Source organism: Phoenix dactylifera, chromosome 11 (genome assembly GCF_009389715.1).
Source record: "Phoenix dactylifera cultivar Barhee BC4 chromosome 11, palm_55x_up_171113_PBpolish2nd_filt_p, whole genome shotgun sequence".
In the NCBI taxonomy this organism is placed as follows: Eukaryota; Viridiplantae; Streptophyta; class Magnoliopsida; order Arecales; family Arecaceae; genus Phoenix; species Phoenix dactylifera.
In genome coordinates this window covers 16,320,328-16,336,734 of record NC_052402.1, presented here as the reverse complement: position 1 = coordinate 16,336,734, position 16,407 = coordinate 16,320,328, and the positions used below count along the sequence as shown (strand labels likewise).

General features: G+C 37.6%; 1 protein-coding gene and 1 long non-coding RNA gene across 3 annotated transcripts; one reads left to right on the top strand and one right to left on the bottom strand.

Moving 5' to 3' along the window:
* Positions 1-1,010: 1,010 nt before the first annotated feature.
* LOC103714616 (katanin p80 WD40 repeat-containing subunit B1 homolog KTN80.4-like) lies at positions 1,011-13,586 on the bottom strand. Of its 2 annotated transcripts, none has more exons than XM_008801924.4 (17): positions 13,249-13,586; positions 11,533-11,663; positions 11,000-11,117; positions 10,424-10,650; positions 10,228-10,330; positions 8,772-8,842; positions 6,281-6,355; positions 6,051-6,194; positions 5,104-5,974; positions 4,859-4,915; positions 4,632-4,768; positions 3,717-3,842; positions 3,110-3,184; positions 2,874-2,986; positions 2,008-2,124; positions 1,858-1,926; positions 1,011-1,482 (listed from the first exon to the last, which is right to left on the bottom strand). In XM_008801924.4, the coding sequence occupies exons 1-17, from the start codon at positions 13,271-13,273 to the stop codon at positions 1,422-1,424; spliced, it is 2,520 nt and encodes an 839-aa protein (XP_008800146.2). In that variant the 5' UTR covers positions 13,274-13,586; the 3' UTR covers positions 1,011-1,421. The 2 variants fall into 2 exon arrangements, 1 of the variants encoding a protein (XP_008800146.2); XR_605253.4 differs by having other exon boundaries at positions 1,325-1,482; positions 3,106-3,184; positions 13,249-13,477.
* LOC113463212 lies at positions 6,362-8,069 on the top strand. The gene is made up of 2 exons (XR_003387077.2): positions 6,362-6,746; positions 6,787-8,069. It is a non-coding gene; the product is annotated as an uncharacterized LOC113463212 (long non-coding RNA).
* Positions 13,587-16,407: the final 2,821 nt, after the last annotated feature.

The window sequence follows — 16,407 nt, the reverse complement described above, 5'->3', positions numbered from 1 at the left end:
GAGAAAAAATTATACAGAAATTTAAAGATGGGTTAACCCAAATTCATATAACCACCGTTCTTGTTGCTTGAGGTTTTGATCAATCACAGGTATTTATTTTAGGTAGCTCAGTAGAGATGGCTTTCTTGATCCTACAATAATATGGTTTTATATTTCTAACATTTTTTTTTTGTCTTTTAAAAGGTTAATTCAGTGATCGACTTTGATCTTCCTTGGAAACACAATTTCTTCAAGGCATATAATTCGTCGGAGCTACTTGCACTACTTTCTACAAGATGTTCCATTCTTGGTCTATCATGAAAGTAGTAGAGGTAGAGAAATATAAATGGATAAATAATTGCTATACTTTGAATTTGTGTAGTGTTACATTTTCTGCAACCAGCTTGTACTGTTAAGTCTGAATAACACTCATTTCTTCAACTATAACAGCATAAATTTCTGTTTGGTGCGTGTAAACAGGTGCTGCCTTCAATCTATTTGTACTGATGAAGACGAGTCACTCTAGGAGAAGATTGAGCATCATTTCCATTCTCCAGCATCGCATTTCTGAGATACCGGCGTCATACCTTATCCTCTTTCCTATTCAAACAGACTGATAGATGGATTCAAACCATTGAGCTGCACTCTACATTGTAGGTTTCTAATTGGAAAAGTGGAGAAGATTTCATGTCTGCACACAAGGATGCAGGTTTAGCATAGCTTGTCAATGCCAAAGCAAGGATGATAACTAGGATGATGAATCCTGCCACAAACTCGCACTAGAATTTGCAAGAGCAGCCAGAGATTCACAGTCCAATAACAACTTCAGAGCCAGTACAATATAGCAGTGAACTACCATTGATCCTATAGCTTTTGCTTTGTTCATGCCATTTATCGCATATAATGATCACACACCTCAGAGGTTTAAAAACTATGGAGATGACAATCATACCTGTAGCAAATGCTGGCAGACAAACTGAAGAAAAAGAACTATGCTAGGTATAGAAGTCTTCAAGAGGATCAACTCAGCGGATCAAAAAAATAAACGCATGTATTATATGCTAGAAATATTTATGAATTAAGCATGCCCCTAAATCCACCCTTGTTCAATATACGGAGGTCTACAAGTAACACTGTAGCAGCAATTAACATGATGTTCTAAAGAATATTGTCTAACTGAACGTTATTATACATACAACATATACCAGAAGCTGGCAAAATTGATAAAGTAGCTCCACACCGGATCATGCAGCAGGCTCTGGAGAATAATGAATCTGGCAGCTTGGTTAGGACTAGGGGATTGTCATCAGGAGCAGTTGGCAAGGAATGCTGGGGTTGCTTGCTTAGATGCTGCACAGGACATAAAAGCAGGAGTTTTTTTCTTTGCGTATCTAGAGAGACATAAAACTGTAGTCAGAAGAAACTTTGGCTGCTTTAGCCGGTCATAAGTCAAGCAAGAAGAGATTCAATTCCTGGGCATGTCTTGCTATCAGCCCCCCTCTTCTGCAACAGGACCACAGAAACATAAGCAAGACATCAACCAAATTCAAATTTAATGGTGAAGACCAAAGTTTCTAATCCTCTTATATATTTATGATTTATTATACTACAAAGAAAACTGATGTAATTTTAATATAAATCATAACATGAGCAAGAGTATGGGCAGAAAACATAGAAACACCAACCTGTGTCATTTGGTAGCAAAAGTTACGAAATAAAAAGGTAAAAAAAACATATTTCTTAGTTTTAAATTATGTTTGAAACTTGAGCACGGCTCATGGTACAGTTTAAGGTTGCAGTAGAACAAAGCTTAACCGAACCAACTTGACGTGTCATGACAGTTTCTGTCCAGTAGTGCAACTAAAAGAGCTTCATTACCTAATCAGCGAAGGGAGCAATTGTTTTATCATTTCCAAGTGGTTGAAGCAGTGACTGCAACGCTCCAACCTGGTGTTCACCGTTCAAAATATCAATAGACTGAAAATTTGATATTTTAAAACCAACAGGGAAAAAAATCAATATATGGACCTCTGCTCAGCCTGAAGATCAACCCCTACTAGTGAAGATGCTGACATTGTTAAATGGATAACTGGTCCAAAGATCTTCACAAGCTCCAATAGCATTTCTAGAGAGATAATAAGGTGCCTGTACAATTATAGCATGAGTAAATTGCAGCAAGTTACCATTTATGTGTATAAACACAATTAATCGATAAAAGAAGAATGCAAACCACAGTGAATATCACAAATGAATCTAGTGATAGAACAGGCAAAATAACAGCTACAGAAGGGGAAAAAGGAGTGGTGGAAGGGAGAGGGGAGGACAAGAGAGTATTCTTTTTGCAATATATGAGAACACTGTTTAGAAATATTCTTAAACATCTATGTTTCCATACATGCTTGCTGTTAAGGAATGAAGGGTAAGTTTTTTGAAGGAAAGAGAGAAGAGCCAGTTAAAAGGCAAATTCCACTACTACAACAATTCCGCAAATATTCTGTATAGAAAATATTTATACTTGTTTGCCTATCAACCTTATTACATGAATCTCGGGATATATGAGTGACCATTTTTTTTCCTCAAAAAATGACTTGTAAATATGCTGTTGAATTTTGAAATAAGAATGCTAGTAAGGGCCTGACTCAAAAATAAAAGCTGCTAGGCCATTATATTGTTGAAAATAAAGAAACTAATTTTGCTGTCCAAATTTGAAATTACATACATAAGAAGCAACATACAGCAAAGTAGGCAACTGAAAGCTAAGATTACCCAATGATCTAAAGCAGGCATGAATATGAAATTCAAGGGGTGACCTAGATCCTAGCAGATGATTTCGTATTTGTATCTAGTGGTCATCCAATAAGATCGATCAAAGAGGCCAACTTCCTCTATTCTACCTTTCAGTCCTGCTGTTCGATAAACCCACAAGAAGTGGAAGCAAGCACGAGAAAAGTTCAAGAGTAAAACGGTCAATTTTCTCCTTGAGAATGCTGATAAGATCAACCTGAACCTGCAATTTGCATATTAAAAAATAAATTGATGAAAATATAGAATGAAATGGACAGCTGATTCGTCCAAAAACTAAGAAAGCTAAACACAAGTTGCAAATGAATGGCCTGAAAGGAATACCTACAGAATGGTCAGGCAACTTTGCCACTGCATTGATTGCACCTTTGATACCATTTTGTTCCCAAAAGTGCCTCACCGCCTGCAAATCTAAGTCAGTACCCCTTTTCTTCTATTATAAATGCTAAATGCTTGTGGCTAAGATAATATATGTATCTGCACACATTCTTGATTGAGCTCTACATGAAGAATTTCTACTTCTTAAAGAATGAACAGCAACAAAGGGGAAAAATTGGGCCGTATATCCCACCCATGCAGATCTGCAAAATATGGTATATACCATGCCAGGCAGATAAGGGTACACAAAGGCATGTACCTCTATATAGTGAATGCTAGTCTGTATTTGTCCAGGCTTGTGCATTACGGTCTAGGCACACCAGCAGATACTTGCACAGACCCATTTATTTTGGCATGTGCCCAGGCATATGACCAAGCACATGACTGGCTTGGCATGGTATAGTATTGTATCATGCCAGCCTTTGACTAGCACAAACATGCTCTGTGATAACATAATGCTTGAATTTGAGTGCATAGAATTAATGCTTTCATCTGATGCATATCATTATGCAAATCACTTAAGCATCAAGATATCAAGTTTAGTAATTAGAAGTTACCTGTAACTTTGTTAGCCGAGATTTTACAGCATTAATGAACACATCATGGTTTTGCAATAGTATATCTGGAACGAAATCATCATCCACTGACATCGCATCCCTTTCAGAGGTTTTCCCTGGTGATTTCTGTGCATCATAAAGCACCATGAACATAGCGATTACTTCTAACTTGACAAGAAGCATCGTACTAAAATCATGTGAAAAGTTCATACTAGTTGAGTAATGGCTAACATTCGTAAAAATCCTTATACAACCTATTCCTGTCTCTGCTAAAATTCACAAATCACTTTTGACACAGAACAAGACCTAAAAGTGACTGTTGGAACTAGCAAGCATTGATTAAGTTGAGAACAAGGAATACCAATGGCCGTTTGATTTCAAGAAACATTCGAAACATTTAGCAGTATGTGCACACTAAGCTTCCGTAATGGTACCTGACTATTTCTTAATAACGTTCGATTGCCCATAAAATCCTACTTAGCTGACAGTTCGTGTATATTTTATAAGTGCCAAAGGGCTGTTGGGAGATGGGAAATTGTGTGAATGTGCCAAAATGGACTTCTCTCATACATTTTTGGATGCCAAAAGTAAAGTTACTTGAATGTGTATAAGCAGTGTCCACAAATGCTTCTTGAAGAATGGGTTCATGAATAACAGGTTATAATTGAGTACAGAGATTTACATGATTATACTGCCTCTGTAATATTTAATGAAGCTTATCATCTATTTATGATCAGCTTATGAGAGTCGAAAAGTTATTAACTAAATATATAGATTAACCTTGTCAGCTTTCACTCTGACATAGAAACTGAAAAATACCATTTACAGACATAGCTCGAGTGTCAAACCATCCTACATGTGGATTGAGGGAAATATAGAAATTAAATAAAACAAGTTCAGATTTAAAAAACATACAAGCAAAGATGCCGAATTGTCGTCTCTGTGGGATGGGTCAGAGGAAGAACTAATTGTTGCTGAGCAACCGCTGTTAAATCTCTCTCTTTTTTCCCATCTTTCAACTAGAGATCGTGTCTTTCCAAGTGGAACAGCCACTACCAATAGAAACACAAACATTATCAAATATGTATGACATTCTCAAAAGACTAAATCAGATATCTCCAGAAAACCCCTCTTCCACACACCTCCTCTGACATATTTGACTGAATTTGTTTCACTGTTCGAGCATGGTGCTTCAGCATCTGCAGGGAAAAATAAATTGTGTTTCAGATAATCATGTCCTAATATAGCAGAAATATTGTTTCCTCATAATTTTGTCATTAGCGCAAAAGCAATAAGAACATATAAATCAGCCTCTCAGTAGACAATAAATGATTGGAAATTTTCAAATGAAGCTTCAACTTCCACAAAGTACAGGGCAAATTTTTACGTTTGTCACTGTATACTTGTAATGGCTGCTCCAATGACATTATTTTTTCAAAATTTTCTGCAATACTTTTGGTCCTTGTATGGTTTCCTTCGCCAGCTTCTGCAGCTTCATGGCTCACCGCTGTCCTGGAAAGTAACTTTGGGTCCAAATGACCTAAATTACTACTCATGCCACTCAAAGGCCCAGATCCAGATGCAATCAATTCGCTCTCACTACAACCACCAAGAAAAGATGGCTTCCGCATCTGAGTTGGTTTGCAGAGTATCGAACCCTGAGTTGTTGCTTCAGTGTCTGCAGTTACTTTTCTAGAGCTACCAGGAGTGTCCTGGTTTAAACCGTCTCTAGGTACAATGACAGGCATGGAAACAGGATTAGCAATTGTCTGGGCATCCATCACTGCGTTTGCCTCCATCATGGAGCCTTTCCTCGAGGTTAGTGAATTATTCGTACCGATTATAGTTGAACATGACGAGATCGCCCTTGATGCAAAACCTGATTCCATTCTGTTCGGAGTATTAGAAGGGCTCTCTGTAGCTTTAACAACCCTGAATGTGGTAGAATTCACAGCAGATGCTTTGGAAGAAGACTTCGAATCAAATCCTTGTGGAGTACTATGGCTTATGGTGCTTTTATTCCTTTTGATGTCAGTTGAATTCATTGGAGCCATGTTTGAAGCATAAGTAGACTTGATCCCTTGTAGGACATTTTCTTTTGGTTTACCTCCCCAGTCATGATGTCCTGTAATCAGTGTAGTACTAGATTTTATGTTGCTTTCCATTAGCTTGGTAGAATGATCTTCCCCATTACTATATACAGGCTCCATAAGATCATATGTTTTTGACACCGCACCAACAGCATATGGTCCAATTAGCTGAAATCGGGAAGCTATTTACATCAATACAGAGAGACAAGAAAAGGAATAATTCAAAATAAAGTGAAGTATTTACTGATATATCAGCAACCCAAACTCCAACACGACTTTCATGATAGGAGCATCCCAAAAGTTTTCCTTCATAAACACTGAGATCACCCAAAGTAGACCACCCCATGTCAACAACATCATGACATCTTATAGGCTCCCAGGAGAAAACCTAGCAAGTAACCAATAAATCAAGCAACAACAGTTTCTACACATAAATATCACCCACAATTAAAATACAAAAATATATATATATACCTTTAAGGTTACATCCAACCCACAAAATAGAGTTCGTCCATCGGGATGAAAGATCATGGAGCGTACCCCAGTAACCTGAGGTGGTACAGATTCAGCATTTTGCAGATTTGAAAGAAAATTGTATATGGGTGTTTTCCATTGTCTAATTTTAGATTTTCTTATTATAAATTTCATTCTAGCAACTAATTTATCATGAAACTATGGAAACATGAGCAGAAAATAGAAGCCCTTAAGAAGAAGATACAGCTACAAGCATATGACAACTATGAAAGCATTGATGAATTTTCTCTTTCAGAGCAAATGCAACAAAAAAACACCAAAGACGATATATGAGTATAGAGTATATAGACTTATCATTTGAATTATGACTGAAAGATATTAGGAAAATCGGGGCCTCTAGTTCTAATATCTCATAGAGAGATATAGGTGTATGCCTCTAGTTCTAATATCTCATAGAGAGATATAGGTGTATGCCTCTAGTTCTAATATCTCATAGAGAGATATAGGTGTATCAAAAAAAAAATCAAATTAGGAAAAAATAAATTTATGACGCTTGCTGACCTACTGGTAATGTTGAATACTGTAATGGCAGTGATGCAAGGCCAATATGTGTTTGATTTGGATCGCAAAGGAAACACCTCTGCCCAGTTAATTATCTTTGGGAAGCTCCTTATCTGTGCAAAACCTTGTAAAGTGGGGCTGGCATTTTAACTGAAGGTGAGGAAGGAGAAAACCATTATTTATCTACTCAACCACTTCTGTTTCAACAACAAGGCATGCAGGGAGGATCAGGGACAGCCTAGGTAGTCAGCAAGGCAATACAGCAGGTTGAAAAACCATCCAGTTTCCTTACAGAATGAAAGTGATGTGAATTGGGTTGCAGGGTTCGGATTATTGATATCCAAAAAATCATTTGTTCCTTAAATGCATCTTTGTCTTGCATACCATGTGTTAGTTCAAGTGTTGGTTCTTGATTTTTATGCAGGATGTTCAGAAACTTCTTGGTGCTGACCTTTACTGTTTGTTTCACCAAATCCACCATAATCTGAATATAATTTTACCGTATTTATGCCTAATTTTGCCTAATTTTCTTCTCCATAAATGTTTAAGAAATATGAAAATTTAAAATAAAGAAATAAGACAGGTACAAAGGTGATGATAAGCATAAGGTGCATGCCCAACAGGAGAAGAGTAATGAAGAAGATGCACACAAAAAAAGTTTTAAATAATTCTTTAGCATGCTATTTATGGCTTAGACAAGGAATCTTCAAATAGATTTCAATAAAAGCTACAAGTTTGTAAATAAGCATGTTAGACCTTACAAAAATCATCAAAATTCCATTTTCTTTAATGAAAACTGGGCCGCAGGATGTTATTTGAATTAACAGAAGAACATCAAATATATAGGGTTAGTCATGCAAGTCCGCAACATTATTAATTGTTTGTTGCGATGGCCGCTGCTCAGGTATTCACTGTAGTAAGACAGTTCATGCTATAGATAAAGTTTTGACTTAGAGAAAATTTAAGCGTAACAATGTAATATATGTTATGAGCTGTAAGTTGAGTGAGGGGTTAGTAAAGTGCAAGAAGGAACCTTTATTTTGCTAATACACTTTAGCATATGTAGGTGCACGATACAAGCATGAAGTCAAAATATCTGACATAAAAAACTTCAGAAACCCTAACACTGAACCATGTCCACACAGTTTTCATGCTTGTCTTGATATATGTTGAATATAATATATAAGCATTGGGCTAGATGGCCACGGCTCAACAATACCAAAAAGATCTAGAGGTACAAAATGCTAACAGGAATAGTTAATGCCATATTGCTCTGATATCATGAGGTCCTATGAAGTGTCATTGTCCATCTCACTAGAGCCACATAAAGAAACTAAACTCAGAGAGTCCTGATAACAATGATGTGCTTGTAAGTATAGTATGTTTCTCAATGCTTTGGATTAATGTTTGCATCTCTACTTGCTTTCAAAATACAATGAAGCTCATTAAAATTGAAGTCAACACAACCTCATTAAATATTTATGCAATTGAAGGTATCTAAATATCTTCAAGGAAATATGCCAAGCATCAATAACTCACATTAGATATTTCGCATCCTGTGAGCTCAAAATGAGATAGGAGACCATAACATATGACTGTACTAAATTTTCCTTGAACTGTTAGACTTGTGGCAGAAGATGAAGAGAATATCTAAGCAATTATTCAAATCCATGCACTTGGGACTTGCAAAAGAGGTAATGCTGCATGAGCTGCACTCCCAAAAAGGAAAATTGAAAGCAAGCTATAATATTAAGCTGAAGCCCTTAAAGTGAATGAAAGACAGAGAGAACCTTCTCCAACCATCGTAATTTAAGTATTGAATGCTCATATAAAAGAAAAGTAAATCACCAAAGTTGCAAGATTTGAAGCATCGGAACAAGTGTAACAAAGTCCATGTTTCTTCTTCCAACAGGAGAGACAGGTTACATACCTCTGGCCCTGCAGACCCTATTAGTTCAAATGTTTCTAGGTCCCAAAACTTTACAGTTCGATCAGCTGAACCTGGAAATTGTTCACATGCTAGCCTCATTAATTGTTTTTGCACAAGATGCAGGAAGTGCACATCAACAAATTTTAAGATCTTCAATGAAGAGTATTACATTAAATAATGCAATATGAAACATAATATAGCAGGCCCAGTAGACCACTACGAGAATCTACAATTATTATGTAACTGCATGATATATACTTAAAGTGATGGGATTTAAATTCAAGTGGACGTGCAAATTACGAGCATCTTGTTTTTTATTCAGATGGAATACAAGCTATGCACATCTTCTTAAGCTTAACATGACTCTCAAAACTGTGGGTGGGACAAGGAGAGTTTGGTTTCAAGGTAAGCTGAACTATACCGAACTGGTCGGTTCCAATCATACCAAATCGGACCAGTAGGTTACATGCACAATTCAGAAAATCGAAATAAGAATTATTAGCCCTTGAAAATCAAAAGTTCGAAGTCCTCCAGCTCTCTTGGCGCGTTTTTCGAAGCCCTCAGTCCTTGATGATGATGATGTCATCCTGGCAAAATGGTCCTCTCTCTCGGTCCTCGTAACCATATCTGGAGTCGTCGGATGGCTCAAAGCTCTCGAAGCCCTTGCTTCACCTCTCTTTTCCCTCTTCCGCCTCTCCAACCTCTATCCCCTCGCAAAGCCGTCATCGAACACCCCTCTCTCTCCACATCCGGTCTCTCTCAGGTGAGTCCGAAGGCCTCGGCCTCTCTCTGTTGCCTCCTTCCTCTTCCCCCTCTCCCTTTCCCTCCCCCCAGTTCTGTTATGTCATGGTTCGGTATGGTACATACAAGTACCATACTATACTAGTCTCCGGCCAGTATGACTCATACCAGTTCGGCAAACCTTGTTTGGTTTAGTTCAGCAATACCTATTAACCTGGACAGCAATAGGTGGCATTTTGAGACTTCAACTAAATTGGGCTCTTTGGCTTATAATGTATCTTGAAGATAGATGCAGTTCCCTAAAAAAAAAATCTTGCCTTTTTCCTCGTTGTCAAAACTCATTCCAAGGCAAGGAAATTTTAGAAGTTCATTCCCTAATTGTATGAGCCAAAACTATATAGCTTAGATGGCAGGTGTCCTACCTGCTAACAAGTATGCAGATTCCATACCCGAGCACCATTCTTGTCCATTGATGCAAGGCCAAAAGCCAGTCACAAAATGACCTTGAATTTAAATGCATAATACTTGGTCCTCAAAGTAGACACATTAAAGCCTTGTTGATAACATTATGGCCAATATATAATAATACATGGCATTGATACATAAGCACTAGCATGAGGTTACAGAAACATAATATGCAAGCTACAAAGCACAAAATAAAAAAGCAGATGATACTGCGAACCAATTTTAGAAATTTGAAAAAGAAAAAGCATACCTGTTGCAAGTAAAAACTCATGAGGATGAAAATCTATGCATCGGATTTGTCCTTTATGGAACTTAAAGTCATGTAGAAGTTTCCCTGCAGTCAAATCCCATAGCTGTACAGGCAGTTCAAAAAGGGTTTTAGTTGTTCTTCCCAGTGGAAGAAGACAAGTAGCATTAGTTCAAGCAGCATTAACATCAAGAATCACCTTCACTACATTATCTTCTCCACCAGTAACAACCCACCGCCCATCTGGAGTAAATTTGATTGTTCGAATTCCACGCGTGTGGCCCTTGTAGGTGTGGATGCATCCCTTTTTCCTAATATCCCAGATCTTGAGATCGGTGTCCGAAGAACCAGATGCAAAGAACTCACCAAATGGATGGAATTCAACAGAGGTACAATTGAATCTGTGCCCGCTAAGAGTGCGTACAACTACACTTCAACATCAAGAACAGACACATCAGCAGATATACGCCTTCTTACCTACCGACATTAGTGTGACAACTAAATGAGCTAATATAATGTTTAAAGATGAAGTTTTGAAACTGGAGTCTACTAGACAACATGAACAAATGGGTCCAAAAAAAGTACAGAAGTTCAGCAAAATAACTCATACCAAATGGCTTAATATGCCATATTGGAGGAGTTGTGAGTTTTGGTAGTTTAATACCACACATTGCAAGAAGTCAAAAAAGGCAAGTTATGAAGTTCTGAACCAGCAAAGCATAAGTCTTAGAACTATAGTTAATTGTTTCCAGTAATTTAGGTGTATATAACTTACTCTTTGCCTCTTCCAAATCCCAAAGCTTAATCGTACCACTAGAAGATCCTGCAAGAACCAAGACCTCCGCTGAATCAAACGCTACAGATTCAACTGCACTTGTGTGACCACATAGGCTCTGCAATTTTACAAAAGACAATTGACAATGAGACACGTACTTATGATTTCTGAATCATAACAGCGTATCATAGCTTTAAGCAATTATACAGAAAACAAAATGATGAAGCAATTGTATACCATAAACTGTTACATCTACAACCATGGTGTTTCCAACAAAATACAACATCCTGTGAGGATTCATGTGCAAACAAAGGGGATTTAAAAGGAATATGACACATATATACATATGTATTTGCCTATATGTCAACGCAGATATACATGTTATTTTTATCCTGATAGCACACTCCTTGAGCTAACAGTTTCAAATTTCCATAGCAACTAAGTAGCGGAGGTTGGCTTTCAAAGATAGAGTAACAGCAAGAACCAAACCACACAAGGAATAAGGAGAATATAAGTTAGGGCTTAGGACTAACCAGTAATGGAGTTGGTTTGCCAATTGCCCATAGATTCACCTTGCGATCTTCACCACCAGTAACAAAAACTCTGCTAGATTTCTTTCCAATATTTAAACATTTGACATCAGATGTATGCGCTATGAATTCCTCTAAACATCCACGTCAAGAAAAAACAAGAAACAAGGGAAAATAACAGCAATATTGGATACAAAGAGCAAAACTAGACTTGCATTTAAAAAAGTTCTTGCAGGGTAAATGATGAAGTAAGACAATCATTTTCTCCAGATCAGTAAAGAGAATATGTTAATTATTAAAGGGAAGGGAACACAAAAACTTATTGAAACAGAAAGCATCTCTGGTTCAAAAGTTTGTGCACCCATCTTATTTGGGAAACTTTCACAAGGAGTGGTCCTGATGTAAGCTATAGATAAGCATGAAGCATGCAAAAGAGCACATCTGATTTTGCTTTAAAATCTGAACACCCCATGAGTCACATTTGCTCAATTGCTGAAATTGCTGGAGTCAGCAGCAAAGAGCAAAGCAAGAATGTCATATAATGATATATTAGCTAGAAATTATAACAATGACTTGCAGTCCATTTCTTCTTGATTTCCCTTTTGAGTCCTTCACGGGTTATCCTTGTCAAGGAATACATGCCATGGAAATGCTAGCTTTTCCATATCCTTTTTCAGCACTTTGATCCTTTTGAGAACCCATTTTCCCTCAACATTTTAATCCACAGAAAGCACCATCCTTAGAATGTCTGGTAGTTTTCTTTAATTTTCCATACATTCTCATCCAGCAATCTATATATCCTCTATTTCCAAGCAATGAAGCTACAATTCTCAACCCTCAACTCAACCAATTCTAGAAAATTTATAGGATTTATGAACTTAGTTAGATACCTTCCAAATGATTTGTCAACAGGACTTGAGCTATCGTGCATCTAAATTTATTAGGATCAATTTTATCGAGGAAAACCTCAACATTCAGAAAAGAGCTACGCACTTAGAGACATGCACTTAAATAAAAAAATCATTTAAACAACTCAGCCTGGTGAATCAATCACACAACGGAATAAGAAGAGAGCAATTGAAATTTATGTAGAACTTGAACACAAAGTTAAAGAAACCACACGAACACATTACTGGCAAGATCAGATAACTCCCTCCCAGAAAGGCTTCGGGTACTTATCTTTCTAAATCTACTCCAAGTCTCCAACCAAATATAGCTCCAGAATAAAGTGATCGCAAGCCCTCAAGTAATAGCATCGTCCAACTGGATATTAGAATAATATCTTTTCAACATGATCGATTGCCAGCGATCAGTGTCACTAAGGACCAAAGTCCCAGCTGGTTCACATCTTATAGACTTCTAGACGCCAACCACATTCTTGCCATATATATCACTCAAAAAATCTAGCTTCAGCCCTCAATCCAAATGAGCTTTGACATCCAGATTTAAGTAAAAGGCCAGCCCTTCAATCATATTTAATAGCTCTTTGAATCCAATGGAGACATTTAAATCCAATCCAAGTCAAGCTCCTTAACCAAATCCACAGCTCGTTTTCAACAAAAAGACCTCTACACGCTCCCAATCCAAGAAAAATCGAATCATCGCACGCAGAACAAGATCCAGAGCAACATTGAAGCTAAAAAAGAATCCAGGAGAAATCGAGAAGACGAGATCGGGCCAAAAGGAGGAAAAGTTCGAGCCTCTTTAAGTAAAGGATACGGAGCTTGTAACCGCGCTTCGCCATTATCAGCGGAATCAACGCAATTCGCCTCCTGATCTTCGCATCAATTTTCCGAGAGAAGGCAGATCGGCGTGATGCGACCCGCAGCGAGCAATCGGAAGCTTCCCTGTTTGATTTAAGTCGTTGGAGCTCTCTTTCTCTCTCAGAGCTCGGCCATGGGAGGTGGGGGGAGGGAGTGGAGAAGAAAGAGGAGGAGGAGGAGGAGGAGGAGGAGGAGAGAGCGATGGGTGGAGATGGAGGGTATGCGTGCAGCGGCTGAGGTTGCTTCGACGTCTCCTTTGACCAGAAGAAAGAGGTCGGTGAGGAGTCTAGAACCTCTGCCCAGCCACAGACCCGAGAGGGTGGTTCCTTGTGGTTATCGGTGTGACCGTCGATTCCAAGAAACTCGTGCAATTCCACTCGCTGACGAACACGTAAGCAGTGAGGTCTAATTGCACCGCTCGTGCCACCCTCATATACAATTTGAACTAGTTCCGGCAGGGCGCCTGCCGGGACTAAGTGATGTAAGGCTTTTTACAGATAACTCCCCAGGGAGCACATGATTTGCAAATAAGTTACCGGATTGATTTTGCCGCTAGTCCCGGCACTCCGGGCGTTGGGCCCGATTGGTATTGGTGTAGGAAAACTTTTTTCACATGAACCAGTCCAGCTCTAACATAAGTATCACTCCAAAAATAACCCTCCACAGCATAGATATACTTTTCTCCAATAAAATTTAATAGAATACTATATTTCTTATAAAATTCAATGCAAATAGATATCTTATTACATTCAAACTAAAAACATTAATACACACATACATACACATACATAAATATATATATATTTATATAGGTGATTACAAATGGCCATCACATTCCATGCAAAACTAAAATCATTGATACATGATACATAAATATATAACTATAACTATAACTATAATTTTATATATATATATATATATATATATATATATATATATATATATATATATATATATATATATATATATATATATATATATATATATATATATATATATATCCATATATATCCATATAAGTGATTATGCACAATCATCTTCGGGAACAAAACCCAAGTAAAATGCTTATCAGCCTAAGAGTACACCTAACATATTCAATTAATTTGAAAATCAACAACTGACAAATCAAAAAATCAAATTGCCTATAAAGAACCATATGAAATATTAATTTAATTAGCTATTTACTAATCTTCTAATTCTAAATTTTGATGCTCAAACTATTTCTAACCCAAGATTTTATCTCGATTTGAGGATTAGAATGTAAAATTTGAATTTTTTCTCATTCAGATAAATGCACCCCTACAAAAATGAAACTAATAGTCAAAGAAAATTGTAAAGTGAATATGGTAAGTAGTTGCAATATAAGAGAGAGAGAGAGAGAGAGAGAGAGAGAGAGAGAGAGAAGGGTTGTTGGGTGCTGCATTCAATGACCTGAATTAGTCTGATGTAAGTGACTTAATTAGTCGGATCATAAAGCAAAAAATTGATTAGGGCAAAAATGGTATGATAAGAGTTCTCAATAGTAGAATTTAGTGATGTTTGGTGAAGGTTGGGGCGGATATCGATACAATGGACAATCACTAATTTAGTTTCCTCAACAAGAGTGCACAAAGAAGAATAAAAGAGGAGGGACCCTCTGCTAGGGTTCACTCATATATATATATATATATATATATATATATATATATATATATATATAGAGAGAGAGAGAGAGAGAGAGAAAACAAAGAGAATAGAGAGGAGTGAGAATAGAGAATGTAAGCATGGGATAGTTATGGCCAATAGTGGAGGGGTGAGTTGCGACTATTGGCAATGATGGTGAGCGAGGGACGAAGAATGGCAGTTAGTGGTGGTGATGGTCAGCAGTGAGCAGTTGATGAAAAAGAAATTAGAAGAGGAAACAGAGCACCAACAAAACATAGGATTGAAGAGGCATGGTGCCCTTTCGAGCCTTGACTTAGATGCCAGCAATTAAGGCTCTAATGACAGGTCATAGAGGCATCGAGAGGGTTCAGCTAGAGGTCCGACAAGGTCCTCAACTTTGAAACATGGTTAACAAACTAAAATAAGTGGAGATACTCAGGGAATAAAGGAGGTTTTTGAGTAGTGAAACTTGATAGTTTTAGCTACAAACCAAGTCAACAACGATGACTGTATATAAAGATGAGTAACGAGAGAGGAAGTTAAGGAGGTGGAAGGTTGATACCTTAGCTTCGTTGAGGTTTAGGCTATCGCACGGTAAAGAAATCTCTAAGAGAGGAAAAAAAAAGAGAGAGAGAGAAGGGGGGGAGAGAGAGACGTTGTGATCGGCGATGGTGGTGAATCAAGGGGAAGGGAATGCCTTTAAAAAGATGAAAAATTAGGATTTCCATATACTTCGATAGCTTCAGAATTCCGACCCCCACATGGAATCATCAAGAGTCCGACTATCATCAAGCATGCGCGAAGCATGCATCCAGCTCGCAGGTTGGGTTGATTTGGGTCAAACCCCATACAAACCCAACTTCACAATTTCTAAACCATACATAATTTAATAATTTATTCACAAGTAATTTTTGACTAGTTTGAGAAAATTTATGCATTAAAAACTAATGATATCATATATTGTTGATGGCAAGAATATTTTCTGTTATTGTTTGTTATTATTGCCTCTCGTAAACTCAATTATAATAAACTATTTCAGAAAATTCGTTGGTTTTTCAAAATCCATATCTTTATCTCCAGCAAATTATTCTTGAACACTGAACTCTTGATTGTGCTCCACAAGAGTATAAAACTTTCCTAAGTCTCTCATTCAATTTTGAATTAGCTCCATCCAGCAATTGGAATATCGTGATTAGTTCAAACAAAGGAAAGGAAACTCCACATATATTACAATTATTTACGCCTAAAATCTTTAAAAATACATTATCCAAAACTTGAACCCAAAATCTCCTGTTCATATATATGGGGAAGGGCACGACCGGGCATAACCCTCGGTCCCCGGGAACCGGGACCCGTTCAAACTTGAACTCTCATCTTCCACGTGTTCTCCTTCGTTCCCGTCTCTCCTGCACGGGTCCAGCATGAACGACCGGTAGATTCATCGAGCTGAGCTGGGCCCCACACGTGTGGA